This window comes from Mandrillus leucophaeus, unplaced genomic scaffold (assembly GCF_000951045.1).
Source record: "Mandrillus leucophaeus isolate KB7577 unplaced genomic scaffold, Mleu.le_1.0 Scaffold384, whole genome shotgun sequence".
In the NCBI taxonomy this organism is placed as follows: domain Eukaryota; kingdom Metazoa; phylum Chordata; class Mammalia; order Primates; family Cercopithecidae; genus Mandrillus; species Mandrillus leucophaeus.
Window position 1 is genome coordinate 674003 of NW_012104076.1, and position 25048 is coordinate 699050.

Below are 25048 nucleotides of genomic sequence, written 5' to 3' on the forward strand. Positions count from 1 at the left end.
TCTTTTTCCACCACAGCCTCTAATCTTAGATTTCACATTTAAAGGGCTCCAAAGGGACAACTTTGCAGTTCAACTTTGGTTTAATGAACTAGTAGAGTTAGCTTCACTCAAACTAAAGTGGTATGGGCACCTACGATATATATTTCAGAATAAATTCATTAGAGGTAATGGGACCACATTTTTTTTTTAAATCCAAGGACCATGAGACCGGTGCTCCCTGAGGTTTGGAGTGGGGTAAGGGTGAGGGTCTTCTGGAATAAACAAATCTTACACTTTATAATACTGCTGGCATTTATTTTAAAAGGTATTGAGACACAAAAATTGTATCTTATCTTGTAAAAAATATTCATTTATCAATCTTTCTGGCACTATTAAAAATGTTCCATTTTCACTAGACCGAATCACAAAGGTATACCCACTCAATCATAACAATTTGTTTTCTATGGAGCAATATTCACAGATCCTGTAAATAAATAGGTGACAAATTCCAAGTGGCCACCTGTAGGGTCTGTTATATTTAGAGTTTTCTGGAACACACATAATTATAAGGTTTGGCTCTCCTACAGTCCTTTGCTTGCCATTTCCCTTGTCTTTGAACCAAAACACAGCTCTTTCCAAGCTTGGAGCGTTGAGAGGGCCCCCTTCTTCCATTGGTGAAGGCAACAGGTTCACCACCGATCCACTCCCAGTGGCCAGCACGCACTTGGTCATTCAAACCTAATGTGAACCAAAAGAACGTGCCAATTACTTTTATTGCATTTATACTTAGATATCATATCCAACTATTGCTCTAAGCTCGGTTATCACATGCAAATGTGGGCCCAGGTTCTAAAACAAGGGATAGGAACTTGGAATACTCTAAGACACGAGGGGTCAAACGAATCCCAGTCCAATTCTAGCTCTACCACTTACTTGCTAGATGAGCATCTTTGGGCAGGTTACTTAACCTCTCTGAGTTTTAGTTTCCTCATCTAAGGAATGAGCATAAAAATAGTACATCTAGGGTCGTTTGGAGGATTTAAAAAGATAATGCATGTAAAGCTCTTGGCATATATAAGTGTTTAATAAATGGCAGCTATTATTGTTATTCATATCATCCTACATGCAAAACTCCTATCACAGGGAAACAGATATTCTCTTGCCTATTGTTCTTTCTCCTCATTATTTAAATATCCTGGTTTTCATATTTGAAAGTAGCTTACTATGTATTATTTTGAGTCCAAAGCTTAAGATGTTTCAATCTGCTACAAATCCAATAAAAAGCAGATTTTCTCGACTTGTCTCTCTACCTCCACTGGCAAATTTTGCAAATTACACTTTAATGTTGTAAAGCTTCTGTAATGTTTTCTTAAAGAAGCTTTCCCCCACTCTTTCATAATAGAAATAAAAAAGAATAAAATAAAAAGGAACCCCATGCCACAGCATGATCCGACGTTCCCTAAATCAAATTTGACCATGAAAACAGTCCTAGATACGTAACATTTTACCTTCCCCCAACTGATTTGCAGTCAGTATTTTTGGGTGGAATCAAATGAAATACTTTTGGTTAGGAATGCCCTCCTTGAATTATTGATTAGATGACATTATGCCTAAGCATATTGTGAGGACAGAGCCTTGAAATGAGTCATTATGGATGTAAAGAAAACTTATCTTCCAGCTTGTCTCTTAATACTCAGTTCATTTCAGAACTTAGGGACCCACCGAAAAGCCAAGAGAGGGAACTATCCCGATTCCCTCAAATACAATGCCTTTAAAGAGAAGTAGTGGGAACACTGACTTTGATGGGCCCTGAAAATTCTGTTTCTAAAGTGGTTTAAAAAGATTTGTTATTCAGCTGGGTATGGTGGCTCATGCCTATAATTCCAGCATTTTGGGAGGCTGAGGCGGGTGGATCACCTGAGGTTAGGAGTTCAAGACCAGCCTGGCCAACATGGTGAAACCCCGTCTCTACTAAAACTACAAAAATTAGCCGGGCGTGATAGCGGACACCTGTAATCCCAGATACTCAGGAGGCTGAGGGAAGAGAATTGCTTGAACCCAGGGGGCAGAAGTTGCAGTGAGCCAAGATCGTGCCACTCTACTCCAGCCTGGGTGACAGAGTAAGATTCTGTCTCAAAAGAAAAAGATTTGTTATTATTGTTAAAATTATAGGAAATATTAAGACTTCAGAAAAGAGGGAATAAAATTAAAATCACCTATATTATTATTATGATTATTATTAGAGACAGGGTCTTTCTCTGTTGCCTAGGCTAGAGTGCAGTGGCACAATCAGGGCTCACTGCAGCCTCAGCTTCCTAGTCTCAAGCACTCCTTCCACCTCAGCCTCCCAAGTAGCTGGGATTATTATTAGCTGCCACCATGCCTGGCTAATTTTTAAGTTTTTCATAGAGACAAGGTCTCACTATGTTGCCCAGGCTCATCTCCAACTCCTGGGCTCAAGCAATCCTCCAGCCTTGGTCTCTCAAAGTCCTGGGATTACAGGCATGAGCCACCATAGCCAGCCTACCTATAATTCTTGACTGGAGGTAAGTCATTTCTAATTATTTGGAATATATATATGTAATATGTATAATTTATTTATATTTATACATACACCACATGCATAATTGCTTTCATTCTAAATTATTTCATACTTTATATGGATGTGGATCCTGCATTTTCACTTTAAATAGAATAAATAGAATTGCCATAAATAGAATACACTTTACATTTTATATGTAATATAATGTGCATCAACAAATATTCGTTAAATGAATAAATAAACATAAGGCAATTTTTTATGTCTTTATTATTTAATGGCTTGCAAAAGCATTAAATCTTACATATTCCTTCATATGGCTGTAGTATAATTTATTTAACCATTCTTTAGTCGTAGCAACTTTTAATTTTTTACTTTTAGAAATGTTACTGCATTGAATTCTCTTGCCTGTCAATCTGACCACATCCCTATTTACTTCTTTGGGCGAGATGTCTAAAAATGAAAGTATTGTGCCAAAAAAAGGCTTAAGATGAGTTTTACAAGATAAATAGTTAGATCTATTGATTGCCTATTACTGTAAACCACAATCATTTGACCCATGGAAGGGAGTAGCAGGGTGGTGGTGCCTGTTTGTTTCATGTCCTTGCCTCCCTCCACAGTGCAGCACAGATACTTGCCTATCCAAAAGGACTTTCTCCCACCAATGTCCCAGAGCCATCGCATGTGCTGCCTGGAGAATACAGTTACAAGGTTGCCCATGTATCTACACGCGAATGAAAATGAGAGCATCAACAACAAGCAGTTAACATTTCTGCTGATATGAAATGCATAACAGAAATAAAAATAAGTTTAAAATACACAAAAAAGTATGTATTAAAAAGATCTTTCTAAGATTTTAATAGTGCAGTTTTATTTTAAAAGTGTCTGCAGGGTGGGGGTAGGTGGCATCAAAGAAAGTGATGGTGTATTATAATATCTGGGCTTTACAGCATAAAACATCAACAGGTTTTAAAACATAAACAATAAGTTTCAAACATCTTTTGGAAAATCAGCAATTGATTGCTTATAACAATTACTTATTTAATGACAAAATACTATTCTTTTCAAAAGTTTATTTCTAGCTGGTATAAATTTGGCAAATACCAAGTTAATTTGATGAGTAAGGTAGCCCAAACTAACTATTTAGATAAAATTACTTCAGGTTTAAATTTGGAGCTTAGTGTGTTTAGCCAAATAAACATATTATTATGACTCCTTCATTATACTCAATGAAATGAGTATAGTCCCAACTGTCAAACCTTCATATAATGTGTAGAAATTAAAGCTCTTGTTTTTACAAACATATGTAAAATATTTTTTGCAAAACAGAATTTTTTATAAATTATTTTTGCAGCTAGCTGAGTTATTCCTAGAAGCAATATTTGATTGTGCCTAATTCCCCAGCGGTGTTCATTAAAACCTCTTTAAAAATGCTTTAAGTAAAAAGCCACTGAATAATTCTTTCTTTCTGTTTTAAAACTAAAAACCCAGAAAGTTTCAAACAAGAAACAAATACATCATGTATATATGTATCATAACATTACATTGTACCCCACAAATACACACAATTATTATTTGTCAATTAAACATAAAATTAAAATTTTAAAAATAATTTTAAACATTTAAAAAATCAAACAAGGAAAATAATAAATTAAATCACCATGATCTTTTTGCCTGGTTAATATCCATTGATATGAAAAGAAAAGTAGGAAACAAAATTAGCAACACATTAGATTAGATAGCTGTTGAATTTAATTTTATTTATTTTGCCTATGACTTTTCAAAATTCAGATCTATTTCTCTGCTTTTCCAGACTAGATATGGTAAACATAATTTGTCTATTTTTAAATGATTTTCCCCCACTAATAATAGTACTTTGCTGCTGTCTGATGCAATGATGATTTCTAGGCCTTCTTAGATATATGAGGCTCTTTGCCCCTCCACTGAATGGCCTTAGACAGCTGGATTGGGTTTTGTGACTTGGCTCTGACCTCATTATTGACTCTCAGCTCCTGTCTGACAGTTACAGTAAGTATGATGAGGCATCTCCCCTCCTCCCCTTCCCATCATATCCAACATGGTCATTCTAATGTGCTGTAGGCTTAGAACAAACAATATGAAACTTCTGTTAAATATAGGCTGAGGGAGGGCTTGAGGTACTGTCCCAGTCACTATGACATTTTGTACAGAGCATGAGAGACCAGGGTTCCACTTACTGATTACCCCTTAATTCCCTCACTGAATTCCCTAATTCTCTTACTGAACTAATTCGCTTACTGAAATTCCCTAACTTTGCAGCCTCAACTTCAGCATCAGGATGTAATGGGTTTTATTCAAGGATATTTAACATCTTCTCTAGCTTGAAGATTCCTGAAGCTATATTTAAAACAAACTTGGTAAAATCCATTTTAGCTGCCCAAGTACAATTTTGGTTGTCTTTTTGACTCTCCAAAAAACAAGAAGTTCCAAAAGAGTGAGATGGGAAGATAGCTTTGCTTCAAGACAGGTAAAATGTTAAGAGCATAGTTATTCACAAAAGAAATATTTAGGTATTCATATGTTTAATATTTTATAAAAATATCACTCCTTTTATTTTATGCTCACATACATATAAAATATGGTGGGTATTATCTGTATAGGTGTACATATGGATATATAATTATAAATAGGTACACATACACAAATATTTGTGGTATAGAGTTAGAAACAGAACCTTTAATATTTCTGGTTATAGAAATAAATATCTGCTTCTCTGAAAATTTTTTATTAAGTTTAGGTAGATTTCAGGGTAACTCTAAGCATAGGCCAGCAGGGGTTCCAGACACTCCTGTGGGAAAACAAAATGGTTTCATAGATAATGCTCTATAATAATAGAATTACCAAATGTACAATGACTGCCTGAGGAAATGAGCAGATGAGATTACAACATGTAAATTCAAGAAATGCATAATCTAGGAGTCTGGCTCCTTTGACTCAGAAAAATAATAAAACACCAATGGGGAGGAAAGAAGATTGGAGATAAAGGTCGAGCTGAGTTAGCAATCTGGTTAGGGACAAAGGATAAAGCAAAATTTGCTGTCCTTATGGAAATATGGGTGTTGTGGATGACCCTCTGTAAAGGACTTTCAGAAATATTTGTTAAATGAATGAATCTATAAACTAGGAGTTTGATCATACCTTAGGTTCGCCTTGAAAGGTTAGTTTAATTCAAATCCAAAGGAAATTTAGGGGCCATAATTTAATAAAAATCTTAATATGTGTTTGCAGTGAGAGAAAAACAATTATTAACACATAATTTTGAAAATCTACTTTGGGTTACCTCAACACATAGTTAAAATACACATACTTGTCAGTACATCCATGATGAGAAACCCGCTATACTTAGGGGACCTGTTTTAGAGAGTATAATGATGAAAAACTAAATTCTATCTCTTTCATTTACTTCCTTGTATGCCTGTGAGCAAGTGATTTTGCTTCCTTGAACCTCTTTTTAAAATAAATCTGTAAACCTTAGATAAGAGAAGTGATGGAAGGACCAAATAAGCTAATACATGTGAAACAATTTCATATACTGTAAATATAAAAGTAAGACATTATTGACAAGGAGGCATGCAGACTACAGTTAGGCTAATATAAAAGGGTCATGGGTGAAGGTGCTTAAAACCAAGCTGCAGATGAAATCTCAGATTAAGTGCATGAGAAAGTACCTATGCTTTTAAATTAATTTAAACCTTAAGTTTATTATTGTGATGATCAAATGGTACAGTATTAATAGATACGTGAAGAACTCGTTGCTACTCACCAATAGAACCTAGTCACAATTATTAATAGACAGAACAATAAAATGAAAACAAAAGATGATGGGAGACTGATGTAGGTTTGTCAACATGAGGGCATCAACAATGTTATAAGTTGCTATTATTTCATAAAAAGTGGTTTTTGACAATGAAAAGCTGCACTATTGTAATCTCAGAATAAAGAACAGTCCCTTAAAAAAACACTTGGCAATCTGACACCACCATATATGACTGAATGGAAAGATATTTCTCAATACATACTGTCCTTATTTTTCTCATACGTTAAGAACCAACGAAAGCTTCATTATAGACCAGTTACTTGCATTGTCCTTTAAGAACCTTGGAAGATGTACAAAAGGTTGCTTCTAAACTTCACGTTGGGAAGTTCTGTTCTGTTCATCTACATTTTATCAACAAATCCCAACAACCATTTAATCTTGATAACTTTGGCTGGAGTATAACTACTTGTTCCCTTAATTTTGTAAGCAAAGACACTATCGTATTCTCCCCCCATTGTTGCATACTGTAATCTTCTTCTTGCTAGTTTAGACAGCTTTTGATCAACATCAAAGCCCTTTCCTCAAGGAGGAAAAAAGACCAATACCACTACTTCTACTGGTAGAATGCATTAAGACAAACTAAACGACAAAAGGTTAAGATGTCATTTTAACATCTTAACCATCTTAATGATGGGAGAATGTCTTATTTGTTCTTTAACATGTAGCACTATGGAAATATATGTATTTAAAGCAATTATTATTTGTAAAAATTTTAATATTTTATCTTATTTGATACCGCCAACTTATCAACAAAAAAAAATCCTGAAAGCCACTGATTAACCTCTCCGGTGACTCTACTCGCAGTTAAAACATGAAATACACCAGTGAAGAAAAAGGTGGTTTCACCAGTTTTTAAACACACTTTTAAAACATTGTATTAACTTTTAAAAAAATCTAGGTATAATTTACATATAATAAAACGAATAGATTTTTAAATATTCAAATTGATGAGTTTTGCCAATTGTATATACATCCATTTAATAACCACTTAGAATAATACACTGAACACTACTCTTACTTTAGAACATTGCCTCGTGCTATTTTCTAGCCATTCCACAATCTCACCAGATATAACAATTTTTTATTTCTAACAACATAGATTAGATTTTCTTATTTATATAAATGGAATCATATGATAAGTATTCTTTTGTGTAGGGCTGCTTTCTCTCTATGTTCTATTTTTGATTTATCTACATTGTTGGAAGTTTCAGTAGTTTATTCCATCACTTATAAAATAATTTATCAAAAAAATTTATTCCCTTGTTGATGGAGAAAATATCAAGTATTTCTAAACATCAATAACAAAAAACATTGACCCAAATTAGTATTATTGTGAATAAAGTTACTATGCAATATTTTTACGAAACTTTTTTAGCATATATTTTTATTTCTTTTGGTCAAACACCTAGGAGTAGAATATATTAGGTCATAGGGTAGATGCATATAAATTTATAAGAAACTGTTAGTTCTACAAAGTGATTGTACCATTTTACACTTCCACCAACAACACATGAGAATTCTATTTGCTCTATATCTTTATCAACATGTGGTATTGTCCACCATTGAATACTATGCAGCCATAAAAAAGAACAAAATTTTGTCCTTTGCAGGGACATGGATGGAGCTGGGAGTCATTATCTGTAGCAAACTAATGCAGGAACAGAAAATCAAACGCTGCATGTTCTCGTAAGTGGGAGCTAAATGATGAGAACACATGGACACATAGAGGGGAACAACGCACAATGGGGTCTATTGCAGTGTGGAGGGTGAGAGGAGGAAGAGCATCAGGAAAAACAACTAATGAGTACTAGGCTTAACACCTGGATGATGAAATAATCTATACAACAAACCGCATGACACACATTTACCCAGGTAACAAACCTGCACCTTTACCCGGGAACTTAAAATAAAAGTTTAAACATTAAAAAAAAATTTTGGATTGTCATATTTATAATTCTAACTATTATAATAGGCGTGACGTGGTATTTCATTGTGGTTTTCACTTTCATTTACCTCATATGTAACAGTTTTGAGCACCTTTTCATTTATTTATTGACCAACTGGACATCTACTCTTGTGAAGACTCTAAATCATTCACTATTGTTTGAATTGCCATTTTGTCATTGATTTGTAGAAGTTGTTTATATTGTCTGGGTTTAAGACCTTTATCAGGTTTTTGATTTGAGAATAGCTTTTCCTGAATATGGTTTGCTCTTTCATTTTCTTAATGGCGTCTTAGATGTGTATAACTTTTTAAATTTTATGAAGTACAAGATGTGATCAATAATAACCAGAGACTTCCCTAGTCTCAATTTCCAGCCATGGGGCATATTAGTCTAATTCTGTTGTCTGGATAATATCCAGATTGGCAAAAAAAAAAAAAAAAAAAAAAAAGGAGGGTCAGGGATCAGTATACATGCATTTTTAAAGTCCTTCTGGACTATATACATTGGTTGTCATTCTCTGACCACAAGTCATTCTTTACTGAATGTTCTGTTACCCAGTGAGCCTTTGTCTTACTTGTCCAGCTTTATAATCATTGCTGTATAATCGCATTGCTAGAGGCCTGATGCTATAAGGCTTTTCATTACTATATACTTTCAATTAAATGGGCAGGAATTCTTATCATATAAAAAAATAAACTGCAATGCTGCTGACTGAGAAAATCTCCTGATTTCCTCACAAAGACTGAGACAGAGAGAAAAAGAAAAGAACAGAAAAAGAAACATGGCAATGGTGCAGCATTAACAGAAAAGAGCTAAGCCAAATACATCATCAAGGTCCATCACAAATCCATTCTGAACTAGGGAACTGCCTTGGGGCTCCTAAAACAAAGCCAGGCAGACATTAGGCACTCAATGCTTGTTGAATGAATGAAGCAGCTCTCCACTTCCATGAGAAAATAGAGAAATAGAGAAATAGTGGAAAAGAAAACATCAACAAAATGTGCAATAGGGTTCCTTACTGTTCCCTGCAAGCTCGGGCAGCCGCATTCCAGGTGCTTTTCTGGTCTGTGATCAAGATGTGACAGTAGCCTGAGTGCTGGTGCCACCCGGCTGGACAGGATTTGTCTTCCACATCCTGAAAAATAGTTGTCTGTGTTCATATCATAATGGTCTTTACAATCTGGAGTTGGTTCAGCATAAGGAGCCCTAAGAGTTCCTTAACTTCAGTCAAGTAGTTTCATCACCGCAAAGGGAGTCAGTCCTAATTCCAATTCTCCATCTTGAGAAATGCAATGGCTTCTTACAGAAAACACTACCACAGTCAGCAATGTTTCAATGTTACAACTTTGACATTCTGACAACCGAACAAAACAAGTAAACATCTTCTTAAATGGTATTGATTTAACTAACGTATTTTGTGATTTTTAAAAAGCCACTTTGGGCCATTGTTTCCTCTTGGCCTTCAAGTTATAACAATGGCAGGAAGATGTAGCATGGGTTGAGTCATGCACCAGATTGTTCCCCTTTATTAGCTTATCATAGAGCACATTGCGAGTAAAGGTGCTTGGCTGCTCAGCCTGTCTCCTACCTTGGTTTGGGGACTCCAGGCTCTCCAGGCAATCCCATTGCACTGATACAGCTTCTGGATGCCTTCTTCAAAATGGAAGAGTCCCTTTAATTCCAGAGTGCAGTTCTTTGGAAATGGGGGCAACTGGTCCTTTGGGAAGGAAAGGCAATTTTGCAATTTAGAATTGACTTAAGGAAAGTTGCTCACACATTCACCTCCTTTGGGTTTTCATTTGTTGCGAAGCATTTGTGTTGGGTAAATGATCCCCCCAACCTTGGAGGCTATTTTGTGAATTAAGTGTGTTTATGGCCCAGCAAACAACTTGTTCTAAAGTGAATAAGAAGGAACAAAGATTTTCATACCTGTCTGGGGAAGTGTGAGTCAGTTGTGGATTCCACCTTATCTGCTTGAGGCAGTTCTGCCACTTTGATTGTCTTTTGTGGCTGACTAAGGATGGATACTTTGGCCTTCCTTTTGTGAGTTGGGAAACTGTCATCCTCCAGTTTCAAGGAAACTATCCCATGATACTTGAGGAAACCAACAATCAACAACAATAAGGAAAAAAACAAACACCAAGATAGCAAACAAAAAAATGAGCAATTCAAAAATTCAGTCAAAGCAAAAAGATAAGAGGATTTGTTTCTCTGAACACCCAAGCCTCTAATTTCAAAATAATTTTTTGAGAGATATATAAATATAAAAAATATAAAATAATAGTTTCATTAAATACTTGCATCCATAAATATAAGAAATTTAGCAATTCTGTGACTACACTTACATTATAGATGATGTCTGTTCCATTTCTATAAACAGAGAATGGACGAACCTGAAATTGACAGATAACAAAATATGAACAGAATCAGATTGACTAATAACTAGCAATAGGGTAAAACCACCAAAAAGATCTTGCTAATGTCTGAACAATTACAAAACACATGTATCTTAAGATTTCCCATGCCCATATCATTGGAATTTCAAAAATCACTAGGCCAAATCAGAATTTATGATTGTTGTGTGAATTCACACATACACAGTTCCAGTCAGGGAAAAAAATACATCTTTATTTTTAGTATATCTATAGTACACAGAGGTCCAAGAACACACACACACACACACACACACACAGAAACACACACACACGTGCATGTCAGTGGTCAGAATGCTGTGTTAATAAGGTCAAAGCCATGGCTTCCACACCCAATTGCATAATTTCACCTCACTCTATTTCAGGGTCAGAGATCATTTCCTATTTGTCTTGGTCACAAAAGGAATCAAAGCAGAAATCATACGGATGAATCAGCATATCTGTCACCTCAGTTAGTACAATTAAAGAAGCAAGGCAGCCTCAAGATCTTTGTATACAGAAGGCAATGCATAGCTGTGAAAGGAACAATGGCCCCCACTCACTATGAAAATCAAAACAGCTTCTTCAGTGTTTCAGAATATTTATTAATATCTTCTGATCCTTTTAATATGTATTCTGCACATCAATTCCCATAAGGTCCCCATCCTTACTGTTTTGCTATTCCCACGGGTCCTAAGCTTCCTTTGAGAAAGATCTGTAGACTCAAAGCCCCGCAGGGTGTCTCCCCTGGTGACTGCTAGCTGCATGGAAGATGGAAGAGGTCTTCTTTCCAGATGAAAGGAACCAGAAGTGGTGGATGAGGAAGACCCTGGGGGCAGCAGACGCCAAATGCCCTTCTCCCATGTGCTGTGCTTGCTTTGGTTGGAGGAATATGAAGGATGGCATTGTCCTGGAGGCACGCAAGATGGCAGGCGGTCAGTTCATTTTACACAAACAGATAAGGGATCACATTGACACAGCTCCTGGAGCAGCTTGTCATTAAACCTAGATGGATGGTTTTCCCACCAGATGTTGCCTTTTTGCCATTTGCCAGAAACTCCTTTACTCTTCATCAGTTTACATGCAGGAAAGCTGTGCCTGTCTGCACGTCTATTGAGTGATTATAAAGTCATGAAATCAATTTCATAAACTCCAAATGAAAATCACTGTTATGATTTTATAATCATATCACATACTGGGGGGAAAGTCTCACTTCTCTTATTATAGTATTCCCCAGTATACAAGTTTATTCACTGATCAAGCATTATTCCACAAGCACTTTACCATTTTCTAGAAGTAGAAACTGGAATTGTTTAAAGATGTCACAGAATTAAGTAGTATTTATAAAACATTTCACTTAGTTGCTACAGAACAAAGACCCAGTAAATCTTAATAGAGCAGCTCCTATTGGAAACCTCACCAATTAGTATTTCTGGGAAGGCATAAAACATTTGAGGGCAAAACCCTTGTCTGGGTATTTTATATTCCATATACAAGGTATGTATATCATGTATTTTGTGTACTTCATGTGACCACAAAATTCTACTGGAAAATAAATGTGGTGAGGAAAGGTAGTGGGGAGAGATGTTGCAGAAATGTGGATATTATAAAGAAAAGATGAGAGGGCCCATTTTTTTTTTATAGCATAAGAAAGAGAAGAGATTTCCAGGCAAGAGAAAAATACGGACCATAGGGCATGACAGGTATAAAAATGGGAGTGTAAGATTCAGTACGGTACAAACACTTGTCAAATGCTAAAAAGACAAGTAACTAGAAGGCATTTGGTGGAAAAAAATCAGAGCACCAAAGCTCTGGCTTGTCTTTATTTTATTTAGTTCACAGGTTGTTCTTTAGCATAGACAATCCAGGACCTGTTTGGCGCTGCCATCCAAAGTCATTCATTAATATTCTCCAGCTGCTCCCAAATTCCCAAGCCAGCTGCATCTTTCACATCTATTTTTTTCCAATTCCTTCCTCTCTTAGAGTTTTCCTGGTCACACTACAGTGGGGGCTCAGATTTTAGGCATTAAGAGTGCTCTTTAACAGAGGAAGATAATTACAGCTCTACAGACTCTGGGGGAAAATAATTGTCGATAGATTCTCACCAACACTATTTCCCCCTCGGTGAGAACAACAAACGGGTAGAAAAAAAACAACTACGGCACTGACTTGTTGCTTTTCTCAAGTGATCATTCTTAGCAGGAGGAAAACCACATGAAGCAGAAACCAGAATAAAGGGCCTACATCACGACTGAGGGTGCTTTCTTGACAAGAAATTAAGCATTTTGATTTTAAGGTGTTATCAAGCACGCTGGCTGTTGAAGGCAAGAGCTACGGCGCCAGGACCGCTCCTGATTTCAAGATGAGGATCAAAAGAATACCTCCTTTTGAGTCCAAAATTTTCACTGCAGCTTTTGTCTTTGTGCCAAGAACTGCATTCACAGGGGAGTTCAGAATTACTTCAAAGACCTCATCATCTTCCTCTAATCCGTCATAGGTAATTGCTATATTCCACATCTTAGTTGACATTCCTACAAGAAGTAAACATTTTAATTACTCTTTAATTGCTATTTCAATCACCTAGATGTCAGAGAAATATATTAATTAACATGTCTACAGCTAGACTGCAGTAGCCCGAGTGAGCTATTGTACTGCTACCAACTCACTGAAGTCCTGCTGTTCCCCCAAATAATATGAAAAGACCACATTTGTTCCTGGACAATGATGATTCCGTTTAAATGCAAACACTGTAACAAAAAAGTAAGCTGCATTATGTGAGGGATGAAAAAAAATGGTTATTAGATGAGATCCAAGACTTAATTATTTTCCCAACCTGTCCCTTCTCTTCTTAAGAATAAACAAGTATTGCAATCTTAAAATCTTAATAGTTTAAAAAATCTTAAGCTGTTGATGCAGACAGACGTGATTATTGGATGGTACTTCATGCTATTCATGCAACCCTTGAAATGATTGATTTCTTAATCATTTCTAAAGACAGCTGCCTGCATCGGCTTCCCCACTTCCTGAGATCTTTCTAGCCCACAAAGGCTTTTTCTGACGATGTAATACTCAGTAGTTTGGTATCCTCCTAGAGAGACTTTATGGGTTGGGGGTTCTAGAAATAGAGCCCTTTTTTCCCCTCTTTCTGGCTGCCTCTATTCATGAAGTTACAATCAAGCTTGGTTCACAGTAACTTTGCGAACTTAATATTATACAAAACAGTTTTGACATTACAAACATATCCCAGCCATCCTGTCACCACCAAGATGGGAAACAAAGCAACCCCAGATATACAAAATATTAAGACTGGAAGGAACTTCTGAGATGATCTCATCCTGACCAGTTTCCATGATGTGGATCATAGGATATCCCCTGAGTTTATTTAGAAGAACAAGTGGTGGCAGGAAGTAAAGGGAATACTTTTTAGTGGAGAAAGAAGGCTCAAGTTTAAGAGGAATAAACACAGTAAACTTATGATTTAACTTTTCTGAGCTAAGTTGGAAAAGCTTACTCTGCCATTTGCTCATTGGCTATTTCAGTGTTTTCACTCCCTTAAGCCCCCCATATAATAGAGTTAAACTTTTTCAAAAGTCTTCTCTTAAAAATATAACTTGGCCAGGTGCAGTGGTGATCACCTGTAATCCCAGCACTTTGGGAGGCCAAGGTGGGTGTATCACTTGAGCTCAGGAGTTTGAGACCAGCCTGGCCAACAGAGCGAAACCCCATCTTTACAAAAAACAAAAACAAAAACAAAAATTAGGTGGGCGTGGTGGCGAGTGCCTATGATCTCAGCTACTCAGGAGGCTGAGGTGGGAGGATCACTTGAGCCCAGAAGGTCAAGGCTGCAGTGAGCCCAGAATGTGTCACTGCACTACAGCCTGGGCAACAGCTCCAAAAAACGCCTCTTTTACCTTGCAGTTTGCCTTCTACAGACTTATACCTCTCAACTGTCCATCTATACAGTGGCTTCTTTCTTGAAGGTATGCCTCACAGAGATCTCATGATCTAATCAGTCTCTTCAATTCTCAACAGAGGCCAATGGAAAGGTGAAGGTATCCACTTCTTCTACTTTTGGCTGGCTGCACTTAGAGGGGAAAAATTAAGTGTATTCAGAATAATTGTATTTTATTTAAAAATAGGCTGACAGATAGTTTTCAGTGCTGAGTTCTTAAATCAATTACGTTCACAGTCTTTGCAAAAGCAGTTGAAGCATCTAGTATGTATAATAATACCATACAATTCCCATCTCATGGATGGATAAATCAATACATCAAAATATATATTTTGTAATTATGATATGCTTATCTTTGCATTAGATGCTATGGAGAATACCAGAGGTGTAAAACAAGTCAAGCCCTGATCTAAAGGAGCTTAAAATCTTTTGGAGGAGACAGAAGCAAAACCAGAAAAGTCAAATAATTATTGAAAGCTATGTATGTTTAGCTACTAAAAGATACAGAATAGATGGTCGAGCCTATATAAATGTGGGTTTTAGAAGTGAAAGGATTAGGAGGGAAGAAATGGGAAAACAACATAAGCAAAGACAGGAAGATAGCAAAGTAGAGGTCTTGACTAGGGAAGGGTGAATGAATTAGCTGGCTGGAATAGAGAGGTTACATGGGTGGACAGGAGGCCATAAGGCTGCAAAGATCATTTGTAGCCAGACTGCAGAGAGCCCTGGACACCTGGCCAGATTCAGACTTTACAACATAGGCAACAGGGAAGGTTCTTGAACAAAGAAGTCACATGCTGAAAGTGGATTAGCAAAATGAACCTGAGAGTGTTATGTGAGAAAGTTTGGAGACCCAGGCAGAGAGACAGATAGGCTAGAAGTTTGGAGACCACATAGACAGCTGCTGTAATACAATTGGCATGAAAAGATAAGAGGTGGACAATGAAGAAAGCATTTGAATAACATGATTATTAATATTTGGAGAACTGTTTTAACCCTCAAAGACCATAAAGTTAAGCATTATGTTAATAAAATCCAATACAAAAAATATTTCCAACTCCCAACCAACTCCCTTAAGGTTAATTTTTAAAAGTTATAGTACCCCCCAACCAAAACAAACAAACAAACAAACAAACAAAAAACTTAAGGTTTTTGTTGGACCTTACAGGATAGAACCAGATGGTTAGGGGTTAGAGAAAATATCTTCTGAGTTTCATTTAAGTGCTTCTGATTTGTTTGTGTGCATTCCAACTTGGTTTCTCTGCCTACCAGGTGTGCACAGAGGACTAACTCTTCAGGTTAATGAGATTGGAAGTAAAAACTTTATCATTTTTTCCCTTCCTCTTTCACTTTCAAGGTGCAAAGTATTTGCTAAGTCCCTGAGATATACAAGCATTTTCAGACGGCTTGGACTGGCTCCCTGTTCCCACAAAACAAAAGGTGCTGAAGAGGAAAGAGAGGTGTCATTTTATGCAGACATATTCCACTTTACAGAGTAGGTGAGTTCCTGGATATTTTCCTGCAAAACAGATTTCTGTATTGAAAGACATTTTCTCAATATTTTTTAGTAAATGCCACATTAGAGATCTGTTCCCTTGGAAAACATTTTGACTCTAGGGAATGATGAAGTATTAATTAAGAATGCTGCAAGCTTTTCAATAATGCATATTTTAAAGGAAAACAATCATTTTCTTAGGAATATTTTTATATCCACTCAAGACTAGTCACAATAGCTGAATGCAAAGTAGTTAGGGTTTGTTTTTGTTTGCTTGGTATTTTTTGGTTTGGTAGCATAGTCTCAACTTCAAGACAAGCTTCCTTCCAGCTCCCACATAAGAGTTCTCAAACCTTATGGCATCCCACTGTCTTCGGTTGTTCACTCTGTTTCTTTACCCAATCATGGAAGCTGCCATTTTAAAAGAAACAAATTGATTTCCCTTGGTAAAATGGGTTGGTATGGGGACAGGGACACCAGACCTAGAAAAAGGCAAGGATTAACAAGACGGGAGTAAATATTTACTAAACCTGTGGACATGGAGAACTTCAAAATTCTCTAAAGCAAGATTTCAGTTTGTAAAACTGCTTTTGGGTTAATAAATTCCAAAACAATGAACAGCCAATTGGTTTTTTCTTAATTTATAAGACATGCTTATATTATTTCTTAAATTGTCTAAATAATATCTAAAATCATAAGATTATGTAGAGCCCCCAGAAGTCATTAGTATCTATTCAACACAGCATGTGAGTTCTTTTAGACAAATGGGTATTTATCTTATCCAGTAGAATCTCTAAGAGGTAGATTTCAGAGTCTCTTCTAGTGTGACACATTCTAGTTCCTATCAATCCAAACAGAGCAACTGATGGGCTGCTGGAAACCTACCAGCAGCCAAAATTACTCCTGATCTTGTAACAAACAGACCTCAAATTATGAAGATGACATATGGCAAAGACTCAAGAAATGGAAAAGTTGGAACTGCCTTAACATGAAGTAGGAAGGGACATGGTGCAAATTATCTCACCCTTTCATTGTAGGGATTGTAGGGTTGGCCACAAGAGCCTGTACCAGCGTGGGAGTAAACGGCACATAAATAACAGGAATCTTTCCCATATATAACAGGATCTCTTCCCACAAAAGGAGGTCAGCTGGAGGAACCAGCTTATCTGAGTTAGAATGTTAAATATCACAGGAAGGAGGCCAAAAACAAAATACAGATTTTTGCATGTTGAAGTGAAGGTTCACTGTTATAGGTTGAATTGCGTTTCTGAAAAATCAAGTCCTCACTCCCAGTACCTCTGCATGTGACCTATTTGGAACTAGGGTAATTACAGGTATAATCAGTTAACGTGAGGTCATACTGGAATAAGGTGGGCTCCTCATCCATTATGACCGGTGTTGTATAAAAAGGGGGACTTCACTGGGCGCAGTGGCTCATGTGTAATACCAGCACTTTGGGAGGCTGAGGCAGGCAGAGCACGAGGTCAGGAGTTTGAGACCAGTCTGGCCAATATGGTGAAACCCCATCTCTACTAAAAATACAAAAAAATTAGCCAGGTGTGGTGGTGCGCACCTATAGTCCCAGCTACTCGGGAGGCCAAGGCAGGAGAATTGCTTGAACCCAGGAGGCGGAGGTTGCAGTGAGCTGAGATCGCGCCACTGCACTCCAGCATGGGTGACGCAGCATGACTCCATCTCAAAACAGAAGAAAAGGGCGTGGGAGGGGGCGCTTTCTAACACAGACATGCACACAAGGAGAACACTACGTGAAGATGAAAGCAGAGATGGGGGTGATGCAGCAGACACTAAGAATGCCAAAGTTTTCCACCCAGCCACCAGAAGAATGGAAGAGAGGCCTGGAATTGATTCAGAAGTAATCCTTCATGCTGACACCTTGATCTTGGACCTCTGGCCTCCAGAACTGAGACACTCGATGTCTCTGTTTCAAGCTACCCAGTGTTTGATGCCGTATTATGACAGCCTTAGGAAACTAACACAGTCCTCAAGCATCATGCTACTTGCAGTGAACTGCAGAAAGCCATTTTTCTGTGTTTGATGTTAAGATAGGCAATTTTGAGGTGGTGCTGGTACTTAGGCCATTTTCTTTTGCCTTTGCTCAACCCTTTATGAGTTAGTGGCAGATGATGTCAATAGTTTACACTTAGAGGAGTGTTCTCAGTGTGCAGAATATCTCCTTGGCAGGAAAGCACAAAGCCAGAGTCCTGTCTGTTTCTCCAGGCCCGTTGTATTTGCTGCTCCCAAGCCCCCACATTTGACTCAGATCCATCTCAAATCCCAGGGAAATAGAGAGTGACATTCAGTGAGTGAGGCAGAGCTACCTGTCCCATCCACAGAAGCCAGGGAAAGATGGAGGGGCTCCAGCCTCAGCTTTAGGCACAGTTCCCCAAAGGTGTGTTTGTGCTTTTGTGTTAGTCCTTCATCCTGGAGTTTTCTTCTTCATCTAAATACTAAAATACTGCCTCCCCTGGGAAATCTTCCAAGATTTCTCTTAGCCCGAACAACAGCTCATGTTTTGGGTTCCAGTGCACTATCAGTGAGTGTTTTCTTGTATTTCTCACACAATGGAACACCCTTGAGAGCAAGTACCAGCATTTTTTTTTCCACTTGCACCTAGCAAAATTTTTCCACAAATTTAAAACAAAGTAAGTGCTACTTAACTAAATAATAATTTCCCCTGGAATCTCCTAATATCAACCTATTCCATGAGGGATCATTTAGAAATGCCCTTTAGAAATCCATATAAACATAACATTCTGAAGAATTTCATAAAAAATCTGAGGCAATTAAACTATAACAACTTTGTATTAGAACTTCAAATAATTTCTAAATGACTGTATTTTTTTCTGGATTGTCTTGGATGTTTGCTTTGATAGCTCATATTTATCATAATCTTTCTTCTCATTTGAAATCAAAATTCACTTGTTATAAAAAATAATAATAATAATAAGGGCAAAGCCTCAAATCTAAACACCTCTCTTTTAGAGTGGGGTGGTATGGCTCCCTGAGGAGTTTTTAGTTGGCCAAAGTTGTGTAATATTCTGTCTTCTCTACAATCTCCAGACATGACTACAAAAACAAAAAACAAACAACAACAAAAAAACACACACACATAAAACAAACTGCAGACACAAAATGTACCTGGGTCAAACTGAATCAGTTTAGATGGAGTCACAGTGAAATCTTTTCCAACTGCAGCTGACACTTGGTTGACCTTAGGAGGGAAAAAAAAATCTTTTAAAAATAAAGATAAATATTCTACAATAGAGAAACAGCTATTCTCCCTCACACTAGACTAAACTCACGCTCTTAAATCTGTTTTTAATATTAAGTAGGGCTTTTAAAAACATTATATAAACCATTTGGGATCCAGGCAACATGGATTTTCCTTAAAGTTGACTTTTTGCTAGGCTAATATCAATGGAAAGGAAAGCTTTTGTTTTGTTTGGTTTTTCCTTTATAAATGATTTAGTTATTGAAGAAAGGAACATGAATTTTAAACTATATTTTTGCCTTTGTTGCAAGCACAATTTTATTACCTTCCTTCTACCCCAATTTGGTTGTAAAATAGTCCCTCAAAAGAAAAGGAGGGAGAAAATTGAAGAGGAGAAGAAAAAGCAGGTAATCCTGACAACCCACGTGATGATCTGTCAGCTAGCTTGGAGGTATCCTGCAAGCTCCAGGGCACTGAAAGCCTTTAGACTAGATTAACTCAAACACATCTGGTTCATTTTCCTGTCTGGATGAAACCGTCACTCTTCACAAACTTGAAGGAGAGTTTTGTGGGACTGGCAGACCTGGTGAACAGCCAGACAAAGGAGATCCACACCCCAAACCAAGGACTTTCAAGGACCCCGTCCAGTAGGTGTTTTAAAACAAACAAACAAACAAACAAAAATGCCCTGGTCTAAGGAGACTATTGATACACCCCTGCTTCTCAGCTCCAGCTCCAAGGCTAAAAACCAAAGAGGCAATTTTAGTGTTCTGAAGTTATGGCCTTGAATTCCACCCAAAGGGTGCCCAAACACATGTTAAGAAGTGTCCTTGGGCCAGCACAGTAGCTCATGCCTGTAATCTCAGCACTCTGGGAGGCTGAAGGGGGTGGATCACCTGAGGTCAGGAGTTCAAGACCAGCCTGGCCAACATGGTAAAACCCCGTCTCTACCAAAAACAAAAAAAATTGGCCAGGCGTGGTGGTGGCTGCCTGTAATCCCAGCTACTGAGGAGGCTGAGGCAGGAGAATAGCTTGAACTTGGGATGTGGGGGTTGCAGTGAGCTGAGATGGTGCCATTGCACTCCAGCCCAGGTGACAGAGTGAGATTCCATCTCAAAAAAAAAAAGTGTCTTTGTCTTTGGCTGATTGGAAAAATAAGTCATCAAATGAGAACCCTGTGCAAACATAACGGCAGTTGTTACTTATGCATATTTTTTAGATGGTCAGGTACATGGGATATTTCTGTACTTTCTTACAAACGAATGAAGTGCATAATGAAAAGCTGAAAAATTCCTACTTCTATGGCCTCAGACGATATGTCCATTTCAAATCAAAGGCCCCCTCACATATTAATTGGTTAGCAGTAGAAACATTTTGCTGGAAAAGGGTATTACTTCCTAAGCTTCCATTTGCTCTTTGTTGACAATGCCAAGGCTCCTCTGGAATCACCTTTCATTGTGAAAAGGCAGCCTATTGTACACCTGTATCCACCATATGCTGGAAGTTGCATTTCCCTGCATGGTTCTTGCACGTGCAATTACCTAGTATTTACTACCACTGGGTTTACAGAATCCTGTGTGGGAGAAGAAATGGTCTGAGGTAAGGTGGTTGGAGAAATCAGTCAGGTGAAGGTGCACAATTCAAACCAGGGCAATCCACACAGGGTGAAAGTACCACCTTGTTCCCTGTTCCCAGTCAAGCAGCCAAGCTTTAGTGTAAGACTGGAGGTTGTGCTCAGGGTAGAGTTGTCCTGAAAGACTCTGGGACTGTGCTTGATGAAGGCCTGCACACTCAGCTGGCAGGTTCGTTGTGCACTTTCAGCATAAATAAGCATAAGGTTCCATGTAACACCATGCCTGTTCTTTCTACCTGGCAAGGTGAATGGTGGCGTGGCCCAAAACTCCAGCCTAGAGCATATGGTGCTTTCTATGGAGGACTGGAGAATTATTAGAAAACCATCCAGGCAGATTCTTCCTTATTCTATAAGCAATCTTCTGGAAAACTATAGGGCATGCCAAGCTTTCTCCTGTCTTAATAACAAAAAAGTAACCAATAGATCTAGGAAAAAGAACCTGTGTCCACTGGAAAGATAAATACTGAGCCTGGATATGGTCAAATTTATGTTCGCAGGCTTCTGCGGGTGACTTGAATTCATTATTAAATTGAGACTTGACAGAAATGGCCTTTTCCCCAGAAGCTAATACCGATGTCTTTTTCATCAGATGGGAGGTGGCGGGGGGTGGAGTCTTTACAGCTCATTCTCCATCATTAGTGTGTACAAGTGTTTCATGCTCTCATTCTCTTGAAGCGCTCTTGTTATAATGACTCCTAAAAAAAAATTCTTCAATTCTAGAAGCATAGGTTGTGCTTCATGGGTCTCATCAGTGAAAAGAAATAGCAAGCTGACTGATCTAGAAGTGGCTACCTGAAAATTCTTTACATTTCAGGGTGCCTGTATTAGTATATGCTCTCCTAATTTTGTATGGCTTGGACAACTCTTAAGATAGATGGGTTTAAGCTGCCTATTTGCCTCATCAACTGAGCCCATGGGAAGTCACTGAGGTGCATACTAAGAGAAAGCCTCTTGGGACTGAAATTTGCTCTGGATACCCCACAGAATGTCTTGCATACAACGTCTCTTTCTAAAGCAGAGTTCAGCCCAAGTTCACAAAGTTGAATATAGCTCCCTGTGAAATAAAACCTCAAAGTTTAAAGAGTTTATAAAAACAAATACCAGCTTTCAAAATCAAAAATGGATTTTAAAAATTAATATCTCAGCCAGGCACGGTGGCTCACACCTGTAATACCAGCACTTTGGGAGGCCAAGGTGGATGGATTGCCTGAGGTCCGGAGTTAGAGACCAGCTTGGCCAACAAGGTGAAACCCCATCTCTACTAAAAATACAAAAATTAGCAGGGCGTGGTGGCAGGTGCCTCCAATCCCAGCTACTCAGGAGCCTGAGGCAGGAAAATCACTTGAACCTGGGAGGTGGAGGTTGCTGTGAGCCAAGATTGCACGACTGCACTCCAACCTGGGCAACAAGAGCGAGACTTTGTCTCAAAATAATAATAATAATAATAATTCTTGTGCTAGCTTCAGCAACACATACACTAAAAAATCATATCTCAGAATTTATGAACCTAGATGATGGATGGAGGGACAAGGAGGTTTTGTGGTTAGAATCTTTAGAATAGTGGGATCTCCCAACAATTTGAAATTTCCTTGGTCACTCTGAATTTTTCTAAAAAAATATAATGAAAGACACCAACCAGCAACATAAGTTTTAGCTTGATAATTTACATTTCAGAGTCATTACCTTTATACCCACAAAGGCCGAGTCCGTGGAATATCCCCTTCTGATAATTTCCAAGGGCAACACACCCACATTCTCACAGACTTCGTATTCGGTCTGTGACCATTCAATATGAGACCACTTCAGTTCCAAACTGTGCGTGAAAGGAAAAGATAAATCATAAGAATGCATAGTATATGCCTGTAGGGATTCTCCACTGTGCAGACTGAGTGGAAAAAGATGGTTGCTCAACCTACACCAGTGATGGAAATTCCTTACACTTATTTGATACATTTTAGTTCACAAAGAATTCATACTAACATTATCTCATTTGATCCTTACAACAACCCTGTAAGGTAGACAGAGCAAGGATTAGAATTCCATTTTACAAATGAAGAATCTAGGGTTAAAAGGCTGCTGAAGTTCCCACAGATATTTACAACTAAAAGGGGACTCAATCTTGAATGTTTCGAAGGGAAAGGAACCAGCAGTTAAGTTCAAGGAGACATTCCTTTTTGGAAAAGACACTGATACGAAGTCTTCTATCTTATCATTTAGATAAGGATAATTGGTACAACAAGAACAATACCGGACAGAGATCTTCTCTGAACTTGGGTTCAGTTTAATAACAAAATATTCTTGAGGATGTGCTTGGGAAGTATGTGTTTCATAAGTGTTATTTGTTTCTCTTTCTGTGCACAAAAAAGGACTCTACTGGTATGAGGCCTGGATGTAACTATACAACTAAATAAACCTGATAAATAGAGGATGGTCTTTTTTTCTACAATATATTTAGTGAGTCCAACATTTGGTGGAAATTGTCTTCTTTAATCTTCATCTAGAGAGGAACATTTTTTTTTCAAAAACAAACAAACAAACAAACAAGACTCAGAGAGGTTAAGTAACTAACTTAAAGGCAAAAAGTCATGACAAAGCTAATAGCAGAGATGAAATCCAAGCATAAATCTAATGCCAAATCTTCCATCCATCCTCTACCATTTCTCTCCCCAATTGAAGTTCTTCGTGACTGTTTTGTGAGCTCAAGCAGAGCAATACAGTTTTATCTTTACCCAGAAACATTTTGCTTTTTGAGGTCTTGGCTTTTTTTTTTTTTTTTTTTTTTTTTGCCATCTGTAACCTTACTATAGAGCAGGATAAAAGACACAAGAAACCTTCGCCATGATTGTTAACTGCACCTCCATTGTTTTCGTTTTATTCAGTTGCCTTTTATTCTAAATTTACAAAATCCTCAGTGGTTGTCTTACTTGTACTTCCCAAACTTCTAGTCAGATTCAGACTCTTCCCTCTCAACTTTTAAGTTTATTTATTATAATTTCTTTCTTTCTTTGTGGAACTAGACATTCTGGGTGCTACCATATGGAACATGGGTTCACACATTTAACACACTCTCCAGGCATTCCTGGGGCCATTCATATTAGGGAGGAAGTCTGTCTTCAAATAACCACTGTGTCCACACTGATCATGTGTCACAATCACGTTCTATGGATTAAGCTCACCAGCCAGATAAACTCAACAGCACAGGTTCATAGCTGAGCATCATGGGCCAGGGGGCAAGGGTAGGGTGAGACCATGGAATTATCACAGGGGCTCATGTATCTATGTAAACATACATGTTTATTCAATCAGATTTAAAATTTATTGCCTCTGAGTTTATTGCTACTTCATATTAATAAAATTTTAAACATGAAAACAGGATCCTAATATCAAAAAATATTGTAAACTTCATGGGTCTCGGATGCAACTGAATTCAGATCTGGCATGAAACAGATCAAGAAACAGAAATAAATGATTACAGTAATACCTCTTTTTCACAATTTGCTTTCTGAAGGTTTCAGTTACTTGTGGTCAACCGTGGTCTGAAAATATTAAGTGAAAAATCCCAGAAACAAATAATTCATAAGTTTTAAACATCATGCTGTTCTGAGTTCTGTGTGATGAAATCTCACATCATCCCCTGCTATTCCACCTGGGGCAAGAATCATGCCTTTGTCCAGCACAGCCACACAGAAGATGCTACCTGCCCATTAGTCACTCCAAAGCTGGCTTGGTTATTAGACTGACTGCCACAGTATCACAGTGCTTGTGTTAAGTCACTTTAATTTTCTGTAATCATGGCCCCAAAGTGCAAGAGTAGTGATGCTGGCATCCCATGATAGTTGTTCTATTTTATTATTGGTTATTGTGATTAATCTCTTACTGTGTCTAGCTTGCACATTAAACTTTATCATAGCAATGTATGTGCAGTATAGGAAAAAGCATAGTGTACACAGGGTTCAATACTATTTGCACTTTCAGACATCCACTGGAGGTCTTAGAATATATCTC

At 37.7% G+C, this 25048-nt stretch overlaps 1 protein-coding gene across 1 annotated transcript in view; it reads right to left on the reverse strand.

Moving 5' to 3' along the window:
* Window positions 1-273: 273 nt before the first annotated feature.
* Window positions 274-25048, reverse strand: part of FREM1 (FRAS1 related extracellular matrix 1) — a 173481-nt gene continuing 148706 nt past the window's right edge. Inside the window, exons 28-37 of the mRNA XM_011990854.1 lie at window positions 22727-22856; window positions 19338-19410; window positions 13113-13262; window positions 11403-11641; window positions 10666-10713; window positions 10250-10414; window positions 9909-10037; window positions 9340-9455; window positions 3157-3242; window positions 274-717 (exon numbers count right to left, since the gene is read on the reverse strand). Coding sequence (XP_011846244.1) covers window positions 518-717; window positions 3157-3242; window positions 9340-9455; window positions 9909-10037; window positions 10250-10414; window positions 10666-10713; window positions 11403-11641; window positions 13113-13262; window positions 19338-19410; window positions 22727-22856 — 1336 coding nt within the window. The 3' untranslated portion in view covers window positions 274-517. The remainder of the gene's footprint in view (window positions 718-3156; window positions 3243-9339; window positions 9456-9908; window positions 10038-10249; window positions 10415-10665; window positions 10714-11402; window positions 11642-13112; window positions 13263-19337; window positions 19411-22726; window positions 22857-25048) is intronic.